Source organism: Cydia fagiglandana, chromosome 20 (genome assembly GCF_963556715.1).
Source record: "Cydia fagiglandana chromosome 20, ilCydFagi1.1, whole genome shotgun sequence".
Taxonomy (NCBI): Eukaryota; Metazoa; Arthropoda; class Insecta; order Lepidoptera; family Tortricidae; genus Cydia; species Cydia fagiglandana.
The window spans coordinates 13,414,856-13,436,562 of NC_085951.1; the positions used below are offsets into that span (position 1 = coordinate 13,414,856).

The 21,707-nt window shown below is 38.8% G+C and overlaps 2 protein-coding genes across 2 annotated transcripts in view; both read left to right on the forward strand.

The window, feature by feature from the left end:
• The window catches only part of LOC134674463 (uncharacterized), a 402,905-nt gene that overhangs the window by 152,072 nt on the left and 229,126 nt on the right, over positions 1–21,707 (forward strand). The window lies entirely within an intron of this gene.
• Positions 1–21,707, forward strand: part of LOC134674487 (uncharacterized) — a 55,713-nt gene that overhangs the window by 23,101 nt on the left and 10,905 nt on the right. The window contains exons 2-8 of the mRNA XM_063532586.1: positions 6,255–6,377; positions 13,717–13,864; positions 15,377–15,600; positions 16,479–16,625; positions 17,950–18,062; positions 18,423–18,537; positions 19,048–19,162. Of these exons, the coding sequence (XP_063388656.1) occupies positions 6,255–6,377; positions 13,717–13,864; positions 15,377–15,600; positions 16,479–16,625; positions 17,950–18,062; positions 18,423–18,537; positions 19,048–19,162 (985 nt within the window). The remainder of the gene's footprint in view (positions 1–6,254; positions 6,378–13,716; positions 13,865–15,376; positions 15,601–16,478; positions 16,626–17,949; positions 18,063–18,422; positions 18,538–19,047; positions 19,163–21,707) is intronic.

The window sequence follows — 21,707 nt, forward strand, 5'->3', positions numbered from 1 at the left end:
ACGTGAGTGTGGTCGTTAACTACCGTTTAAGAATGAGATTTGAGAGATGTTTCATTGACTTGCGGCAGGCGTGGCTCACTCCGCTATTTCGTCGCTTTGCTACAGGTAGCTAAAAGTACATCCGTTCGACCCCAATTTTGGGGTTTGCCATAAGCCGTGCGTGGCGCTGTCGCCACCTAGCGGCCATATCTGTGCTGATCGTGACAGACGCGTTTTGTTAGAGAGTGAGTCTTCTGTACCTAGTACTATTATTTATTCTGTGCTTGCGGCTTGATTCGAACTTTAAGATCCAATAATTTGCTAAAGATACGATATGGATCGGATATGTCATGTCCTTTCTTCAACCAAAAACATCACTCTTGACACTGACAGATCAGATCTATATCTATTAAATCTAGATCGAATAATTAAAATTCGAACACGCCTGTTAGGTTGCTTTACGATAAGTAAGTACTAAGTACCTAATCTTATACTCTAGGAAAACAGTTTTTGTTATCATCTTATTCTTGTCAAAAACTATTTAAACCAAAATTAAATGTTTCTCAATTAAAACAATTAACAAATCTTTCCCTCCAGCAACCAGCTAAAGTGAAACCGATAAAATGCTAATGCCAGCATTCATCGTTGAACAATGCCCTAGGTCGACGTACTGACTGACAGACGCACAGACAATAGCTTTCCCTTGTAATAGATACTTTTAGGTGAAGGGTAATTTAAGGTTTCTGGCTTGTTCTTAGTGTTTAAGAGAAATACAGGGTGACTTCGGGGTCGTGGAGCAAGAGAGCCAGACATCTTACAGAATCCAAAGATGAGCCTAATAATGTTGTTAATTATTGTTTATCACCAATAATGATGATTATGTTCCAGATGACAAGTAGGAAAAACATTTTTGCATACAATTTGGTGACCCTACTCAATGTGACGTCTTGTCGCTTTCCATGCAGCGTATAAGGCTTGCTACACGGTCGCCGACGAGCCTTCCAACCGTCTGACCTTGGTCTGTCCTTGGACAGTTTTGGTCAAATTTTGTTGGTAACAACTGTCTACACGGTCCGGGACCGGTCAAGGCCACGCGGTTGGGGGGCTTGTCGGCGACCGTGTAGCAGGCCTTTATGTCAAAAGTCATAGGGTGACCATAATTACTCAGTATAACATTAATTTTACTTGAAAAATAAGAATAATTAAAGTAATTATCTTTTAATCAAATACTACCATATGATAACGTGGATCATTTACAGAGTCAGTAAAAGTGGTTCTGGATCACGACCCAGAAATCACCCTGTATCATTATACAGGGTGATTTCTGGTCTTGCTAATTTGCATGTATAGTTTTAACCTTTAACCTTTTGAATGCCATCTGTCATCTGACAAACCCAAGAACGTGTGTGTATGACACGCCAATATCTCTGGCAAAGGCCAGGCGTGGCTCACTCCGCGATTTCGTCGCTTTGCTACAGGTAGCTAAAAGTACATCCGTTCCACCCCAATTTTGGGGTATGCCATAAGCCGCGCGTGGCGCTAATCGTAACAGACTGTACAGCACTCTCGTGCGCCCACGAAACTTGCCAAGAAACTGCAATAGACTACTTTCCTAATCAGCTTCTTTTTAGGGTTCCGTGCCCAAAGGGTAAAACGGGACCCTATTACTAAGACTTCGCTGTCCGTCCGTCCGTCTGTCACCAGGCTGTATCTCACGAACCGTGATAGATAGACAGTTGAAATTTTCACAGATGATGTATTTCTGTTGCCGCTATAACAACAAATACTAAAAACAGAATAAAATAAAGATTTAAGTGGGGCTCCCATACAGCAAACGTGATTTTTGACCAAAGTTAAGCAACGTCGGGCGTGGTCAGTACTTGGATGGGTGACCGTTTTCTTTTTGCATTTTTTTCCGTTTTTGTTGCATTATGGTACGGAACCCTTCGTGCGCGAGTCCGACTCGCACTTGCCCGGTTTTTTTAGAACTGTCAAACGATTTGCTAATATCGAATTTATTTAATAACGAATATAGTGACGTCACGGTCAACTCGCCTACTTTTTGTATGCTGGCGGCATTTCCTCGCTGTATCGCAATGCTGATACGTTGATACTAATATTAAATATTTTTAAAGTCTCTAGGCGGCTACTCGGCTAGTTATTATAAACCTTACCATATCAATGAGCGTTTTCTATGACGTAAACATTAAGAAACAATGAGTGACGTCACAGCCTAGGCAACACCTTAACTATAGTAAAAACATGTCATCGTAAAACTGAACGGACGGAAATACCCATTAAGTGAAAATCCCCATTCATCCTCAAAGAAAAAACAATAAAAGCACCTTATTCTATCAGTAATAAAAGCTATTTTTCAAAAACCAATCGGCATAAACAAAAAGTCAAATAACTCTTCTTGAAAAGTTCTATCAACTTCGCAAATTTTGTGAAATAAGAATCTTATTAGATTAATCATAGAGTTGATAATCGAATGTAGAGTTTTGGTTGTTAGTATGTTAAGAATGTGAGTGAATGATGTGGTCAAGTAACGTCAACGCCCGCGCAAGGTGAACAGGTTGCGAAACAGTTCAATCATTCAGTGAATGAATGAGTGAATCACGTTCGCTTTTTGTGAGGATCCGTTATGGTCTCTCAAAAAAGTTGTTGACATTCAATCGGTTTTATAAAACAGGTGCCAAGCTCATGCTCAATACAAAAATAGATTTACATACTGTTTTATTAAATCTCTACTTTGATAAGATTAATTAGATAACACTTTACATACATAATTATACACTCATAATCATACATAATTGTACATATTTATAGATTTTATGTTATATCGAATGAACTAAACTCTACCTAATTTTACGAGTAAGTAAGTACATACCAGATACTAAAATATTATAGTTAGCTAACTAGTTATATTTAGTTAGGTTTCCCAATCTGCCCAATGGATCTGTACTTTTAGTGCAAAACCGGAAAGATTGGGGCCGATGGGAAAAGTCCAGGCCAATTTCTTTGACAGTTCCGGACTAAGCCAGCGCGGCTCCTATAGCAAATTATATCAAGAGGCCCTTCAAAGAGTCTTTGATAACACCAACTTAATTGTATTAGATTAAAGAAAACAAATGACGTTTAAGGGCAAGCATATTAATCTCATGTCACAATAGGGTATAATTTGTCTACTTAAACGATTTTGCTAGTATGGAATTTATATTATAAAACACTATCATGTGACGTCACAATCAGAATACCTACTCTTTATACATTTATGCGGGTTTAAAAATAGAATTGTGTCTAAAAATAACTGCTGTCTACGTTTCTCTATTAATCTTCTGGTGCTTTATTTCATGCATGGTGTAAAATAATTTATTTTAAATACAGCCAAATAGCCAAATACCCAGTTACTTATTTTGAAGAAAATAGCACAAACAAGTAAGTAAGTCCGATACATACGTAATGCTGCGGTAATGCTAATATTTTGTTATTTAAGATACCTACCTACACATTTACGAAAGTTTATAATCCACACAGAACAACTCGTTAAAATACTATTATACGAAGCCTACATAACAGTTCTAATAACCTTTAAACTTTGTATGTTTTTTGCAAGTAATCACATGTTTTCACTTACTATAATCGTAACATTTACTGTTTACAAACTTACATATTGCAGTCGGATAACGACGGAACTATAGTAGTTTCATATAAATGTTGAAGTTTTCTTTAATAGTGGCGCCTAAGTGATGTGAAATTTACGTTTGTGTTTAGTGGTATGCAGATTTAAATGTCAATTGCTGTTATTATTATGCAATATTTGTGCGTAATATTTTCTTATGAAATTACTGGTAATAACAGTAACACAAGCTTTGCGACAATCTGATATCTAGGTATCTAGGTCGCAGAATAAGTAATATCTTAATAAGTAGTCCTAGATCCTAGGTAATCATGTATAATTTAAATATAGGTACATAATCATGGTAATCATGGTAATATGGGAACCATGTATATTGTTCGCAAAAAAGGTTATTTTTCGACGAAAAACCTGTGCCGTTGACAACACCATCTTGTCACTATAGAAAAAGGAATAAAAAGTAATAAATTTCTTGCCTTTTGAATACATGAATTACGAAATTTACGAATGACGCCTCGTGGCTTAAACCATTTTATAGTATACAGTCAGCAGCAGAAGTTGCTAAGCGGGCGAGGTGTTCAAAATGATCTTGACGCGACTTTATTGTTAAGAGAATAAGAGCGTGTCAAGGTAATTTTGAACACCTCGCCCGCTTAGCAACTTCTGCTGCTGACTGTACGTATCGCTGTACAGTCACCATCATTTGATGGAGCCACATCGGATCGGCCAAGGTGTTTCGAAATATCAAAACAGATACATTATTCAGATATTTGTGAGCACTTTAGCCGCTCTAATATATCTGACTGTACAAAATCAGTAGCTATCTTGAAATCAAGTTCCTGCGTACATCAGCCCAACGGACATTTGCGCGGATTGCGAATCAACTTCCCCTGCTCAGGTTTCAGCGCACAGTGCGCATTATGCGCGCGCATCCTGAAACATGGCGCCGCGCCGCATGCGCTGAACCGTGGTTTATTAATGTATCTCCAAGGCAATAGTAAAGCGTTTCTTTTATTTTTTGCCATTTATATACATATATATTGTGACATTTTTTGCCACTTTTGTGTTATTTCTACTCAGAATCACGAGCTCTTTCGATCCCAATGGGATAAAAAAATGTCCCAGAGTTATTTTCGTATTGTTACCATTTGCCCATATACTTTGTATGGCGGTAACAAAAAGGAAAGTTTAAAAAATGCATGGAAACATTAGGACACTTTTTTCTCCTATAGGTACCTACGGATGAAAAGGGCTCGCGATCCTGACTAGAAATAACACAAAAGTGGCAAAAAAGGTCACAATATATAAAAATGGCAAAAAATAAAAGAAACGGTTAGTATATCTCGTATGCCTAAACTTACTTGGTTACGCGGAATAATCACAACACCTTATAAAACAAAGTCCCCCGCTGCGTCTGTCTGTTTGTATATTTGTTTGCGATAAACTCAAAACCTACTGAAAGGATTTTCATGCGGTTTCCACCTATTAATAGAGTGAATCTTGAGGAAGGTTTAGGTGTATAATTTGTTAACCCGTGCAAAGCTGGGGCGGGTCGCTAGTTTTAAATAAGCAGGCGTGTGTATTTTTGAATAAGTAGCCCCAAAAAAATATACCTACTAATATGCGTCTCAATTAGAGGGCCTCTATTCGCCAGCAAGCTTAAGACGAAACAGGAGCTGAGATTTAAATATTTTAGGTAAATATACCCGTCTCGCTAACGGAAGCGGCTCCTAAAACTAGTGCGATAAGGACAAGGCGAAAAATCCTGCGTAAAAATCTCAAAAATCGAGGTTTCTTAACTCCACTGTTTCGTTCTCCAAAACTTAACCAATCGTAACCAAATTTGGAAATCTAAATGATTATGAAATTATCTGTGTTGGACCGTTTAGCTTTTTTGGCTAATTGATATCAGTTTTGAATACCACGCCTCTCATTGCGGCATAGTCAATTAGGCCATTTTGGCCATTTTTGAAGGGCTCTAGCGCCTTAAAAAACAAAAATATCAAAAAAAGCAAAACGGTCCGACACAGATATCCACAATATTAATCTGTGTTGAAAAAATCATTGCTCTAGCATCAAAACCCACGGAGGAGGAAACAGTCCAGTACGTTTGTATGGAGAAATGACCACTCCTGTTGGCTCTTAATTTCTTATTCCAGCCATGTAAGTCGTAGTTTTTTTAATTGTGTTTAATCTAAATTCTGTCATGCAAAGGGAATGATAGAAGTATTTGTTATACTTACATTAAAGCCCCTTAAACCACAGGGGGCCGATTTTCTGAATTTCGAGCGTTCGCGCGATTTCGTCACTCGAAAAGAGGTGGAAAACAACGAAATGCTAATTAACAATTCGGAATCGAGTGGTATTGACCACTCGTTTTCAATTTTTTTAGTAGAATTTAAATGCCTAGTAGTGGAGATTTTATTGAACGAAATCGAGCGGTCGAAATTAATAAATCGGCCCCCGGTTAGTTTAAGTAGGTACTATGTATTATAAGTTAGACAATAAACTACTTAAGATTTGAAATTTATAATGCCTTGACAGTGTCCATAAATGTTCATTACATTATCCAAATGTACATACGCTTACATTACTGAAGACTCCATATTCACTCTTATTGTCTTTTCTATTGTTACAGTGGATCAGCCCAGAGAAATCCGTGGAGTATTCCCGAGAGATTCGACCACCGTTGGTCATCCCTCGCATCACGCAGTACCGTGCGCCGAGGAGAGATACTCGCACCGTCGCCTCCAACTATGAGGTAAGCCATTATAGCAGATCATTTGATAATCATCTTTCAAGTAAGACTAGAGATTCGACCACCGTTGGTCATCCCTCGCATCACGCAGTACCGTGCGCCGTACACTCGCACCGTGGTCTCTAACTATGAGGTAAGCCATTATATAGTATATCATTTGATAATCATCTTTCAAGTAAGAGTAGAGATTCGACCACCGTTGGTCATCCCTCGCATCACGCAGTACCGTGCGCCGTACACTCGCACCGTGGTCTCTAACTATGAGGTAAGCCATTATATAGTATATCATTTGATAATCATCTTTCAAGTAAGACTAGAGATTCGACCACCGTTGGTCATCCCTCGCATCACGCAGTACCGTGCGCCGTACACTCGCACCGTGGTCTCTAACTATGAGGTAAGCCATTATATAGTATATCATTTGATAATCATCTTTCAAGTAAGAGTAGAGATTCGACCACCGTTGGTCATCCCTCGCATCACGCAGTACCGTGCGCCGCCGCCGTACACTCGCACCGTGGCCTCTAACCATGAGGTATGTCATTATAGTATCTATGGCATCTATTGTTGGATAATCATCCTTCGAGTAAGACTAGAGAGTAGAGTTGTTGTCACGGAAAATTCCCAGCAAAATGTCAACAGAGACATAAATAAAACACCACTAAACTACCCGAAATTATTTTATAAAAACACACACATAGCTGATAATTCAGCTGAAACGTCGGAATTTAAGGTAAAAACAATGAAATTATATCGCGGTGGACCCATTTCTGTAATTAAAAATCATAGAGGTACAATATATAGAGAGGAAACGGGGGAGGGGCCAAATGACCGAACGAGATACACTTATAGAACTTTCAGTAGAAGTAGCAGAAAAGGCGGTATTATTGCTTGTCCATGTCACAGTCTCACTTTTGGTTTATTCCCCACCATAAATTTAGTATAGTTTATGGTGGGCAACAAATAACCCGACCGAATTACGTAGATTGTGAAAAGTGTTTTTAATATTGTCGCATTGCGTATGTGTTGTCCCTCACGGAGGCACGCGTATACCACTTCTATAGGATGCTACCTTCTATGTTAAAAATATACTGTCATCGGTCTCCCCGTGCATTTTTCAATTGTTTTATGGTCACTGGTGTTCAGTACCAAATTTGTCCACGCTATGGGCGTGAGTCAACCAGTCAACGGTGAATTTGCATCGAACGTTGTATTAAATTATGCGCAAGCGCTGCGCACATAGTATGCGCTGTTTAACTAGGGTTGTCAACTTAAATGTTAATTTTTTTATTTCTGGAAGTTGTTGATGAAGGAGTTCATGAGAAATTGTAAGGGCGTCCGCGGCTGTCGCGTGCCCGTAGCGGGTCTGCCGGCCTAGCCAAGGTTACAATCGCTATCGCTTCGACAACGAAAAGCATTATGCTGCCCTGCTAAGCCGAGTGGCGCTATCTCAAAAGAAAATGCATTGCTAATTTATATTTTAGTTTCTATAACTGAGAATTCTATTTTCAAAATCAATTGTTTTTGAGATAGTCACTACCATATTAGTGCGACAGCGACAGTTGCGTTTCGATCGCTACGGAGCGTAAGCGATCTGAGGGCCTACCGCGAACCACGTTCGAAGTGTTGCCTCCCTGTCAACCTTACGGACAAATTTACAAGTGCGATAGAGAGGCAACACGTCGAACGTGGTTCGCGGTAAGCCCTCTGCGTCTTGGCTACGCGGCCTGTCCGTATAATTATGTGTAAAATTGACAGTAGCGACCAATTTATAGTTGGTCAGACCAATTATTTGTCAGTCAGTAAGAACCAGGAAAACTATACTCATCCTTTTCTTTTGGGTGCTAGTACTAGTGTAAGACAAGGACAGTATGATTCTCTCTGTCTATGATTGAAATGAGACAGTCCTTTGACAAACTATATACATGAAGAACGTACCCCCAATGTTTTTTTTTTGGAAATTCTTTGCTATGTCGCAAATCATCTATCCATTGCATATTAAATACAGTCTGGTTAGGATAAAAATCTAAAAATACTGGATGCTTGCGGTTAACTTTAAGGAAAATATCTTATTTTCCGCTAGCAACCCTAAAAACAAAATGGCGTCCAATACATCCGGCGCCGCTCATCCGTACAATGATCGAATGAGGTAAATCAGCGATTTGACTCGCGAATTTGTGAAACAGTCGTTATAGGAGGGAAATCGAATTGTTTTACGCGTGATTGGATGTGTCTAATCCATTGAGATGTACCTACTTATGTCACATAGTTAGTTTAGTTGTTAGGGTTCCGTACCCAAAGGGTAAAACGGGACCCTATTACTAAGACTTCGCTGTCTCTCCGTCCGTCCGTCCGTCTGTCTGTCACCAGGCTGTATCTCACGAACCGTGATAGCTAGACAGTTGATATTTTCACAGATGATGTATTTTTTTATTTTTTTTACTGTTTTGTATTTTTAATTCAGAGACAATTTGTAGGTATTAAGCTTTATAGTTAGACATAATAATATTTTCAATTTGTATTTTAGTCTTTTGTTTTTCTATCACATTATTTGTATTTATTAAGGGGCCCACTGATTAACAGTCCGCCGGACGGTATCGGCCTGTCAGTTAGAACAAAATTTTGACAGTTCCGAACAACTGACAGGCCGATACCGTCCGGCGGTCTGTTCATCAGTGGGCCCCTTTTTTATCTTTGATATTAATTATGTAAAAAAAAGTATTCTTCATTCAGAGATTAGGTATAAGTACCTAAATATTTCGGGCTTTATCGTTTTTTTTTCGGTCTTATTACTGGACATTTACAAAGTTGATAACATGTTAGTAACATGAAGCTTTTCACAAACCGGAAAAGCAGAACATTGTAATGTGAGATTTTTTTTTAATGTAAAGCACTTAGATTTTACACCTACACGTTTAGATTTTGTATTTCTACGCCATCTAGCGGACAGTGCTATTTCCTCTTACTCCAATACTTTGTGTAGGAAAAATGTCTGTATTAATGATGAATAATGATCAATGTGTCAATAGCCGATACTTTATTGAACTAATACCAATATATTCATCGAATTGGTAACTTGGTGTCACGTATAGATGGCGCTCACAATTGAACAGATGGAATACCATCCTAAGTCTCCTTATTTCATAATTTTTACCTATATTATTCGTACAATTTTAATTAATAGTTTTCAACTGTACAGTCAAGGAATTTAAATTCCAACCCATTTCGTACTTTGTCACAGTGACAACCGTATGAGGTCTCTAGCGGCTTTCATATTGATTGTCACTGTGACAAAGTACGAAATGGGTCGGAATTTAAATATTTTAAATTCCTTGACTGTACCTATGAACTCGTCTCATCCATAAAAGCGCTAAACCGCAGAATAATATTCCAAGAATTATACAACTTCCGCTGTAAAATATACTTTTAAAATGAGAATACCTAATTATAATCCCAATTTCTGTATCCTTTTTAACGAACTTCAAAATTTCAAAAAAAAAACTTAATTCATCTGGGTTCTTGTCCCATTATCATCTAGTATATCTTACGATGGAATCTCTCTCAGAATTATAAGGATTTGGGTGTTTTTAGTGTTTTGTACAAAACTTTGTTCACGGAACACTTATGGGATCACTTTGGTGTTGTAAATCGGATAAATGCGGTTTTCTCAGAGACCGTTTGACGTGTGAAGTCGAATCCTTTTTTATTGATGTGGGGAGAGTGGGAGACTGGGGGAAATATATAGTTTAATGTAGCATGCATACTTATTACAAGCGAGATAACGTTCGCGTCGCGTTCTGTCGGCTCTGATAAGGGTTAGGGGTGCGCTGGAGTCGATGCTAGTCGATGAATATTATCGATAAATACGCTATGACATAAATCATTATGTATTTCGCACTTGCAATTAGGCAAGCTTGAGTAAAAATTTAAACCCTTTTTGGTTTTACCACATCTGTTTAAAAGCAAACTAATCCTTGAACTTATTTCTTCCTACACTCTTCCTTTTTTTCAATTACATTTAGGTTTGTGAAAATATTCGAAAAAGCAGTATTCTTTATGTTTTTGTACCTTAGCAGCAGAAGTTGGCAGACTAGGGTTATTGATAAGAGAGTAAATGTTAATCAGTGGCGGATTTGCAGTCTTTACCGCCCTAGGCCCCAGGCCCTGTAGCCGCCCCTTTCAAGGCACCCATAATATTTACTACATTTTGAGTTATTTTTTGTTACCATCAGCGGATTTTTTGTCACAATTTGCCGCCCCTAAATATCTTGCCGTCCTAGGCCCGGGCCTACTGTGCCTTAGGGCAAATCCGCCACTGATGTTAATGAAGATTATTTAGACAATTTGTACACCTCACTCGCTTAGCTTCTTCTGCTGACTATTAAGAGGTACATAAGAGTATAGCAGTCTATCTCTTTGTAGTGGGTTCAAGCTTTAACAAAGCGCATCTCACACTAATTGTCAATTGTGAGCATAGTTCACGGTCACGCCACGTCACCCGTACGCTACGCATATTAATGTCATTTGCACACAGTCGGCAGACACGCTCGCCTCTGTCAACGCCTCAGTTTCCATCGACGTTTCCCCGCTAGTTTATCGACAGTTTTACCTCACTATAGTAATGTTGTTGTAACCAATATTGTGCCGCTGTTGCTTGAATCGTTCGTCACTCTGTGATACATTTGTTCGATTTCCTGTATATTTTACCTTATAGCCGTCTACTTTAGTTTGTTTAACCAGTGTTTAAATAGTGTAATCATGGATTTGACGTGAAGTGTTGTGAAAATGTTTAGGTTTAAAAGAGAGAAGACGTGGTATGGAGGGGTATGTTTTTAAATAACATTTAAATTGTAATTTGTACTTAATATATGGAAAAAGGCGGTTTTAATACGTGAAAGGGAAAGTTTCGCCTTGCTCAGGTGCGTAATTGAATAACTATTATAATCTTTTTAGGATGTCATTCAACAGAACTCACAAATCATGTGAAATTTCATATTATTTGTTTTTAATAATAACTTTTTTAAGCTACTTTTGGAAGAATGTAATTATGATAGTGAATATTCAGCAAACTTGCCTATCCCTTGCATATAAACTTCTTCGTCTAGGTACAGTGGAGTTCAAAAGTGCATGGATATATGTCGACCGTAATACCTTAATATGACGGTTGAAACATGTCCATGCACTTTTGAACGTGTACATACCTAACTACTTTAATTGCTGACTTTACCAGCCTATTAACCTAACTATTATCCAGTCATCATACTCAGATACAAAATAGGTCCCAACAGAGTGCCTTGGGGCACACCTCTCACAAAAGTCCTGACGACCTGTCTGGCCTAGTCGCTGTACCGTCGGCTTCAGGAGCATTCCACGGGCTGTCCCGTACAAACGCATTTTATTTCCTGTGTTGCGACTTTTTTTTCGGCATTTAAAGTAGCCAATTATTTTACTGCGCATAATTTTGACCATTTGTCATAGAAAAGGAAACTCTTATACCTGCAAATCTTCAGAAAATCGCGTTTGTACGGGACAAATGGTAGACAATTTCATGGAATGCTCCTTCATAGGCAGGGTTACGTCTATCGGGTTCAAATCCTGATTAGGGCATTTATTTTATGATTATATTTGTTCCTGATTAATTGTTTCCTGTGTACTTAAATATTAACAGTACATCTGGTACTCCATTACGACACCCTGTGCTATAATAAGCACATTACGTAACTATAGGTACGTCGAAAATTTAAAAGGCCATATGTACTCCGAAACGTTGTACGATACACATGCGAATACGTAGTTCGCAAATCGCAACTCGTGTCGATTTACGCTGCAAGTTTCCTATTTTTCGCACTTGTATCGTAAATAACTATTATATAACACATAACACAAGCCTTATTGAGCTTTCAGTGGAGTTTATCAATTTGTGTAATAGGGGTTGTCCATAAATTACGACATCGATTTTTGACGATTTTTGACCCCCCCCCCCTCTATAATCATCGAAAAGTCATGCTTCAAATGACCTCATTTCCTCCTACTTCATGCTACCGTCATCCGATGTCCAGACCCCCCCCCCCCCTAATTTGAAATGACGTAATTTATGAATAGCCCCATAATAGCCTACTATCATAGTATTTATTTACCTATGTATTTATAATTTACGTATCATTTTATTGCTAAGATTATACTGTCTGTCTAGCTTCTATGCTAGGTATATAGCTAGATACGATTTCAACGTTACACAAGGCATATTTAAAAAAAAATGAGTTTCAGTTCTAAGTATAGGGAACGCCCAAAACATATTGTTTTTTTTCTATTTTTGTGTGAAATTTTAATGCGACTTACAGAATACATCTACTTACCAAGTTTCAACAGTATAGTTCTTATAATAGTTTCGGAAAAAAGTGGCTGTGACATACACGGACAGACAGACAGACGGACAGACATGACGAATCCATAAGGGTTCCGTTTTTTGCCATTTGGCTACGGAACCCTAAAAAGATATTCATTTCAACTATTAGGTAATCAATATTATACAGGAAACTAACACAGTACCTACCACGTTTATCGTTTTTATGAATCGAGGGAAAATTTAAATATAATAAAATGTGTTAAATGGGACATTATTATGAAATAACTAATGTAATCATGTCAATGGTATTTGTTAAGTCATACATTTCAATTTCATAACTGATGTCAGTTGACAGCTATTGATTTTTCCTTATTAATCGTTGTTATTTAAGTCTAAGCATCAAATCAACACTAAAATAGGCACTTTGCTGGTGAATTACAAACTTGAGTTTCCTTGAATACCTAATTTAGAATGTTGATATTATTACATCTTCCACAGGGAAAAGTGATACATGAAACAGCCAGTTTAACGCGCGCACCCGAGCTGCATACATATCCATTGTTTGTAGCTAGGCACTAAGTAAAAGTCTGACAACCCTTACTGTGTTCTTGTGCGGTGTCGGCATTTACGAAAACATCAAAGGCGTCGGTCCACTGTCACTTTTTACACTGTGCTATACTTGCCTCTTAGTTTTAGAGTCTTCCCCACGTTCAAATACCTTATTCATTAGCAAAAATAAGAAAAAATGTCGGTCGTTTCTTAATTGCTTATCATTGAATATAAAATAGGAACAACTTTATTAACAAACTCATTAGAAAACGATTATAAAATTAAATTTATTACAAGGTCACATTTTAGCAGGTGCATTGATTTTGTATCATTGGGTCTTGTTTGTCATAAAATAAATTGCCTTGCAATGGACAACTTTTGCATCAGGAAAGAGTAAAATGTAGATTATCGAACACAATTTTCAACGTTCATATTTAACCATTTCAGGAGTGCACCGAATCGAAGCCAGTGACAGTGAAGTCGTCAGTGCGTCAGTATGAGCGCCTGCAGGACTGGAACTTCGAGCCGCGGCGCTTGGACGACCGCTATGGAGTCGCCGGCAGCCCTCCCTTCCAGAGGCTACATAAAAAGATGAGTAAGTATTACAAACATTTAGCAACGCTGAACTGAATCTATTGGGTTGGGGTCAAAAAGAAAACTGTGTTTCGTCTTTCCTGTAGACATACACAAGAGTTTTTAAGGGCTATAAAGGTTAATTTTCTTATTTAAGTTAACAGCTTGTGGGCATGTAAGTAATGATTTTATCATAGTTCTCTAAATAAAAGGAGGACCTTTTTACGTGGATAAGGGTTAAATAAGAAAATTAACCTTTATAGCCCTTAACTCATGCATGTCTACAGAAAAGACGTAACACAGTTTTCTGTTTGAGAGTGAGCGAAGGGCTCACTTAGACGATGCGAGTTTTATTACATTGCGGGTTTTGATCGGTCGGTTGAATTGGACATAACCAACAGTCCGCAGTGCCTAACTAAAATCGCATGCGAGTTCGCGCGCCGTCTAAATCAGCTCTAAATCGGCTTTGGCCGATAAGAAAAACCGGGCAAGTGCGAGTCGGACTCGCGCACGAAGGGTTCCGTACCATAATGCAAAAAAAAACAACAAAAAAAAGCAAAAAAAAACGGTCACCCATCCAAGTACTGACCACTTCCGACGTTGCTTAACATTGGTCAAAAATGACGTTTGTTGTATGGGAGCCCCATTTAAATCTTTATTTTATTCTGTTTTTAGTATTTGTTGTTATAGCGGCAACAGAAATACATCATCTGTGAAAATTTCAACTGTCTAGCTATCACGGTTCGTGAGATACAGCCTGGTGACAGACGGACGGACGGACGGACAGCGAAGTCTTAGTAATAGGGTCCCGTTTTACCCTTTGGGTACGGAACCCTAAAAAGCTCTATTTTCACGTGAGAAGATGAAAATGTAATTCATCTCGCTTTGGTGCTTCATCTTCATACTCCAAATCACCAGATACTTACCTGCGTGCCTAACCAAGATGCCAAGACGCGTTAGCGAACGTAACGGTTACCTATCGCTCTCTATCACTCTGTCATATCAGTGCGACAGAGAAATTTGCGTTTCGCCGAACCACGGAGCGTAAACGATTGGCATCTTGGCTAGGCACGCAGGTTAGATATATAGAGATATTGGAATTAACAAATCTTCGGCCAGTCGTTAAGATATGCGTCCAGGTTGTCCCGCCATCCGTCTGGCCTACCAGATCCTCGCCCGTCTTGCGACACCCATGCCGTGACTATTGGTTCACCTCAGTGGGTGCATGCGGCAGACATGGCCAGACCAGTGCCATTTATCAAAAATGCGCGTTTTTGAGCGCAGCGTAGAGTTACAGGCCGCGTAGCCAAAACGCCAATCGCTTACGCTCCGTAGCGATCAAAACGCAACTGTCACTGTCGCGCTAATATGGAAGAGTAATAGAGAGACATAATGCTTTTCGCTGTCGAAGCGATAGCGATTGTAACCTTGGCTAGGCCGGCAGTCCCATTTATCAGAAATACGCATTTTTAAAGCGCATCGTAGAGTTACATATACGATAGAGGGATATAACTAATAAAACCCATTTTTCCAGGCGGTTCCTCCGAGAATCTCTTAGCCGCTCGTCGCCCAGTCCACCTGCCGCTCCCCGCCTCCTCAGCCTCCTCAGGAGACAGCCTGGACGTGGAGGTCAGGGGAGGGTCCGGGTACGGACGGGCCAGGAAGTCCAAGAGCCTGGTGCCTTCGAAGAGGGGGCTGCGGTCCCCGGTGCCGGCGCCGAGGACCGTGCTGCCGGAGACCATGATGATTAATGATGGGGTAAGAATGTTCTCAAGAAATCTGTAATATTTCTTTAATATTTCTTTTGACGACCGGTCTGGCCTAGTGGGTAGTGACCCTGCCTGTGAAGCCGATGGTCCTGGGTTCGAATCCCAGTAAGGGCATTTATTTGTGTGATGACACAGACATTTGTTCCTGAGTCATGGTTGTTTTCTATATGTATTTGAGTATTTATATATTATATATATCGTTGTCTGAGTAACTACCCACAACACAAGCCTTCTTGAGCTTACTGTGGGGCTTGATCAATCTGTGTAAGAATGTCCTATAATATTTATTTATTTCTAACAATAATATTGCGCTGGCGGTATAGCCTACTTCTGTCCACATCCTTGGTCAGTCAGGAGGGTCCTGTGAAAGAAACTGTTTTTATGGTTTTCTTCTTGCAACTAATAGATATGCAACTGTAAATCTTACCCTAAAGGCGGGATTCCACCAGTGTGCCGCATTGTGCGACACAAGCATATTCAGTACAAAAATGCTTGTGCCGCACAGTGCCGCACACTGGTCGAATCCCGCCTTAGTGCTTAGTTCATGTAAATACATTAGCAGTTCTATTATGTGATGTGTCAAATAGAAATCCAGTTAGAGTGATGTTGATGTCATTGCTAATATTACCAGTTCAATCTCTGTGAAATCAACAAACCCGCTATAGTTATTGGGGACCTATGTGTTACGTACTTACCTATCTATGTAGTTAATACGCCAGTTGTCAGGATGTTAAAGCCAGTTGAAAACACTTTTTAGCAGATACAGCATTTGAATATCAAATAGTAGCAGGTTAAATCAGATAATATCATTTCGGTTCTCCTGTATTTACATTTAATTGCTTACAGGCCCTATCCTTTGTTTCCCAGTTTACTGTAATCCACGAAGGACCGGTGAAGCGCACGAAATACTTCGAGGGCGGCAAGAAAAGTAAGAAGAACTGGGTGGACTGCTACATGGTGCTGACACCTTCGGCGCTGCTCAGCTACAAGGATCTCAGGACGTATCAGGCTTCGGTGAGTGCTTTTATAAGGATCTCAGCACGTATCTATCAGGCTTCGATGAGTGCCAGTTTATAAGAGTGAGAAGAACTGGGTGGACTGCTACATGGTGCTGACACCTTCGGCGCTGCTCAGCTACAAGGATCTCAGGACGTATCAGGCTTCGGTGAGTGCCTTTATAAGGATCTCAGCACGTATCTATCAGGCTTCGATGAGTGCCAGTTTATAAGAGTGAGAAGACCTGGGTGGACTGCTACATGGTTCTCACGCCGTTGGCGCTGCTCAGCTACAAGGATCTCAGGACGTATCAGGCTTCGGTGAGTGCCTTTATAAGGATCTCAGCACGTATCTATCAGGCTTCGATGAGTGCCAGTTTATAAGAGTGAGAAGACCTGGATGGACTGCTACATGGTTCTCACGCCTTTGGCGCTGCTCAGCTACAAGGATCTCAGGACGTATCAGGCTTCGGTGAGTGCCTTTATAAGGATCTCAGCACGTATAATAAGAAAATTAACCTTTATAGCCCTATATATCAGGGTTCGATGAGTGTCATGTATATATGTAAGAAGAACTGGGTGGACTGCTACATGGTGCTGACTCCGTCGGCGCTGCTCAGCTATAAGGAACTCAGGACGTATCATAGGCTTCGATAAGATTATATACTAGGTTACCGTTTATTATTTTCTTAGTAAGAGGGTCAGATGGCCCGCTTTCATAGAAACCATCGAATGCTCATTCTTGCAAGCCAAAAGTTGGCCATTTAGAAACAGTACGAAAAACACTAAGAGATTGAGGTTTATGAAGATACAATATTAGAAATAAAGGGAAAATTAAAAAAACTCAGTGAAGGCTGGCTCGGCTGCCAATTCGGCCGAGCTTCTCAAGCGGCGCAAGTATGCAACCATAAATATTGGTTGCATATTTGAGCCGTTTGGGGTTGAGACTATGGGGCTTTGGGGGGAAAGCGCCCACAGAGTTTTCAACGAATGTAGCCGCAGGTTAGTCGAGTTGACGCGTGACCAGAGGGCTGGGTCATATCTAGCGCAGCGGATCAGCATTGCCATACAACGTGGCAATGCTGCCAGCCTTCTGGGCACGCTGCCAATAGACGGCGATTTGGGGCAAATTTTCTATTTATAGTTTCTTTTTAAGCTTAGTTTTTAATTTTAGTTTGTATTTTCTATTTTAAGGCTTTTTATTGTTTAATAAAACTTAAATTTCGTAAAAAAAAAAAAACTCACTCACTTGTAAATTTCCGTTAGCACGTGTTTCTGCTTAGTACATTAATTTAGGATGATGAACTTGATGATGTTGGAAGCTTATAAAATTGTATCCACAGAAGATGCAGAAACCTCCAGGCACGCCGCCAAGTCCCACCGCGCCGCGTCCGGAACTCATCCTCCCTCTCAAGAACGCACACGTCATACAATGCGTACAGACACAGACTAGGAGGTAAGTTATGGAGTCATATTGACAGCTACATACCTTTACGTACAGTAAGCTGCAGATTGGGTGCGGTTGGCTTCTGGTGAACTGTCATTACCTGAAGGATTTATGCAATATTTGTAGAAGCGGAACAATTTTTAGCCTTTTATGTAAGTCACGAATCCCTTGTATGAACTGCTACTGTGTGCATCACTTTTAAATAAGTACGTTTAGAAAGTGCTTTGGACGAACCCGGACAGTTTTAAAAGTGTAAATAATTTTGGTATCAAGAATACATGTTAAAAATCCTTCGGGTTCTTTCTGAAGACTCAAGCGTCTTCACCATTTGAACCTGATTGTTCACCTCTAATCACCCTCACATTTCAGGTACACAAAATCAATCGAGTTGACGGTTAGCCACGACCGCTTCCTACTCCAAGACGACAGCGAAGATGGCGCCAAACGGTGGCTCAGGGAGATACAAAATGTCATATACAAACTTGTAAGTATTTTCATACTAATGCGAAACTTGGTGGTTCTGATAGTCCTCATTTTTATAGAAAACAAAACTGCATATGAACGACATTTCAAGTGTTTCCGAATAATTTTCGATCATTGGGTAATTCCTGAAATAGACCATGACAGTTAAACTAGCCAGAAATAACCAGACATTCGGTGTTTTAGAGTAGAAATGAAGAAGCCTTTTAACTTGGTCTTCAGTCATGCAACATAATTTCAGTCTGAATAATGTTCCTTAGATCCGCATTTGTCATAGTCATAGTCTCAATTGACATATAATCTGGGTTCTGATCTGAAGGTCTTAAAAGAACATTTCCTCTAGTACTAAGTCTTAAGGGTCTAAATAATTTTGCAGCCATGTTGCAGGCTTTCTACAAGCAAAATATGTATTTAGGCATAGTTCTGGTGTAAAACTGACAACACCGTTTTTCCCCAGCCCACCAAATATGGTATTAGTATCGTCTGATGTAAAAATGACACTTCTTTGCCTCAGGGCCCACCCACCGATGACAACCTCTCAATCATGAACCAAAGCAGCAACACGGACCTGGAGAGCCTGGGCCGCACGCCGCCGGCCTCCAGACACTCCAACAGAAGCAAACAGAAAGGTATTTTATTAAACTAACTCTGAATTGGACCCCTGCACTGTGGATCGATGACATAGGTAAAGTCACCTGCAATAATATATTACACAACGAAGGCAGCAAAAATATCTGACACGATCTTATTTGTAGAGTCATAAGAGCGTGTCAAATGTTTTGCGGCCTTCGAAGAGTAACATATTATTGCGGGTGACTGTACTTGGGGATTGACATGGGGTTTTTCTGTTTTCGACGACAACTTTTTATTGCAGTAACAAAATCTATGAAATTTTAGTAAGGATCGTCCAGGACAAGGATTTTGGTGATATGTCTAGGACTTAAAATTTTAATTGTTGCGCCATTTAGGGTCCTAGCTGAATTGGTTGTTCAATACTTACGTTATAGAATTTCCAATTTAGCAAGAACCCTAAATGGCTATAGGTAGGTACCTATTTGCAAAAATGTTCATGAAAACTTTTTTAACGATGTCGATATAATTAACAATATAGGATATAAAAAAATAACTAAGTAGTTATTTTAATTAGATACAAAACACATTCATTGGGAAAGTCGTTATTTCGTTTTATATTGTCTTGATGTAATCTACATTGATGAAATTTACAATAATAACTTTGATCTTTGAACATCCTCTAAAAATATCCACCAAGATTAAAAGTATATAAAGATAGAAATCAATAAAAATGACGTCAAGATCTGGCCTTTGCTCGTATGATTCGGATTTCAGAGTCATGACATCATTATTATACGTGACATAAAATTTTAAAAATAATCAGTATGTAATAAATAGAAAAACAAAATATATACTTACGCTTTAAGAATGTATTTATTTTGCCAATTCATTGTGAGATGAGATGTTAAACTACAGTTACAAATAAGTAGGTCCACTGCCTGTATCTGCTGTAAATTTGCAGTAGCCTCTGTATTTTCCTAAATTATCGTCGAAGCCTAAGATAAATGCGTTATTTTCCTCTACCAATCTGCCTGAACCGGAAAAACGATATTAGCAGCTTTGTTGTACAATTGGTACTTGGTACATATTCCGAACGATACATGGTTGTGGTCGACTGAGTCAACTTTTCCTCATTGAGTGAGTAGGTTCAGTTTAATTGACATCTTTAGTCATTCTCTGCTTCAGTTGTATTTATTGTCTAATTCCTGTGAGTAGAATAGCGGTTTGCGAATTTTATAATTCGATTTATAACTATTCGACATCGTAAACGGTTCTTTGAATGGTGAATTATCAGGGTCTTTAATTGCTATTTAATTGTTTGCTCCTTTTAATTTATGTGAAGAAGCCATAATAACGTTTATTGTTATTTAAACTAGTTTGCTAACAGTGATCAGTGATCACTTCGTTTGCTTCTATTAAATTAGTAGCTTCATTTTGGTGTTTAATTTAATTGAGTTCGTAGACCTTGTCACCGATTAAAATTTCATTGTTGTTTTGTGAATTGACGTCATTGTAACCAAATGCCTACAAATATTAGTGTTTTCCTGGATTGGAAAGAATAGTGTTAAAGCCATTTCGTTTCTAAACTCGATGTGGTGTGAAAATGTGCAGCTGTATTCCTACCGATGGACTTCTGCGGACTGATTCTTGTAAGATATTCATGCCTGTTTCGTTTCTGTTTATAATTTATTTGTTTTGGTTCATTCGTTTTGGACAAACATTTCCTGGATCTGTTTCTATATGAGTTATTTATAACAAAATCGGAGAATCTTTTTAATCATGTCATTTGGAACTGTATATATTCTATGTAATATGTAGGTATTGTTTTATTGTAAGTATGTACTAGATGTTGTCAAGTAGATATGGGTCTAGTCTTATACATTTTGTATTTAGAATCTGACCATAATAACAATAAAACATGAACTTCTGTATTAACTTCCCAATGAAATACAAAACGTGATATTGTCGAACCAATATCATTTTTCTTATCAGTTCATGTACATATTACGAATCAATTACCTTTATCACACCCATTATCAATCCGTTATCTGTCCGATAACTAAAAGATCCTGTGCAAAACCTGTATATCAGTTCTGCATTGACAATAGGACAATTAATTTCAAAATCTATTTAACTTCTATTTTGCTGACCAAAACACTCGTCTTTCATTCGGCGCACATTGTAGTATAGTGAAGTGAATTCGACGCGAATCAGTGATATTAAAATTATATTAGGGAAGTGAACTATACATAGATGCTACTGACATTCAATTTGAGATTTCGATATTACTTAGAATGCCACAGGACTAATGATTTCTGGTTCGATCTTATAATACAATTGCGTCTAGTTTTTGTAAAGTTAAATCGTAGTGCTTTAACCCGGAAACTCTTTTTTGCGTTATCTCGTTGACAAAATTTTAATCTTAATCATTATCAAAAGACATTGGTAGATGAATCAGTTGTACTATTTTTAATGAAACTACCATTTTGCAATGGAATGCGAAGTAATATTAGCAGTAGCCTATAGTGACAATGGCGGATCAAATGTTGTTATGAGTACAAATAAAAAGAGCCCTACGGAAAAGAACCATGTAGACAAAAA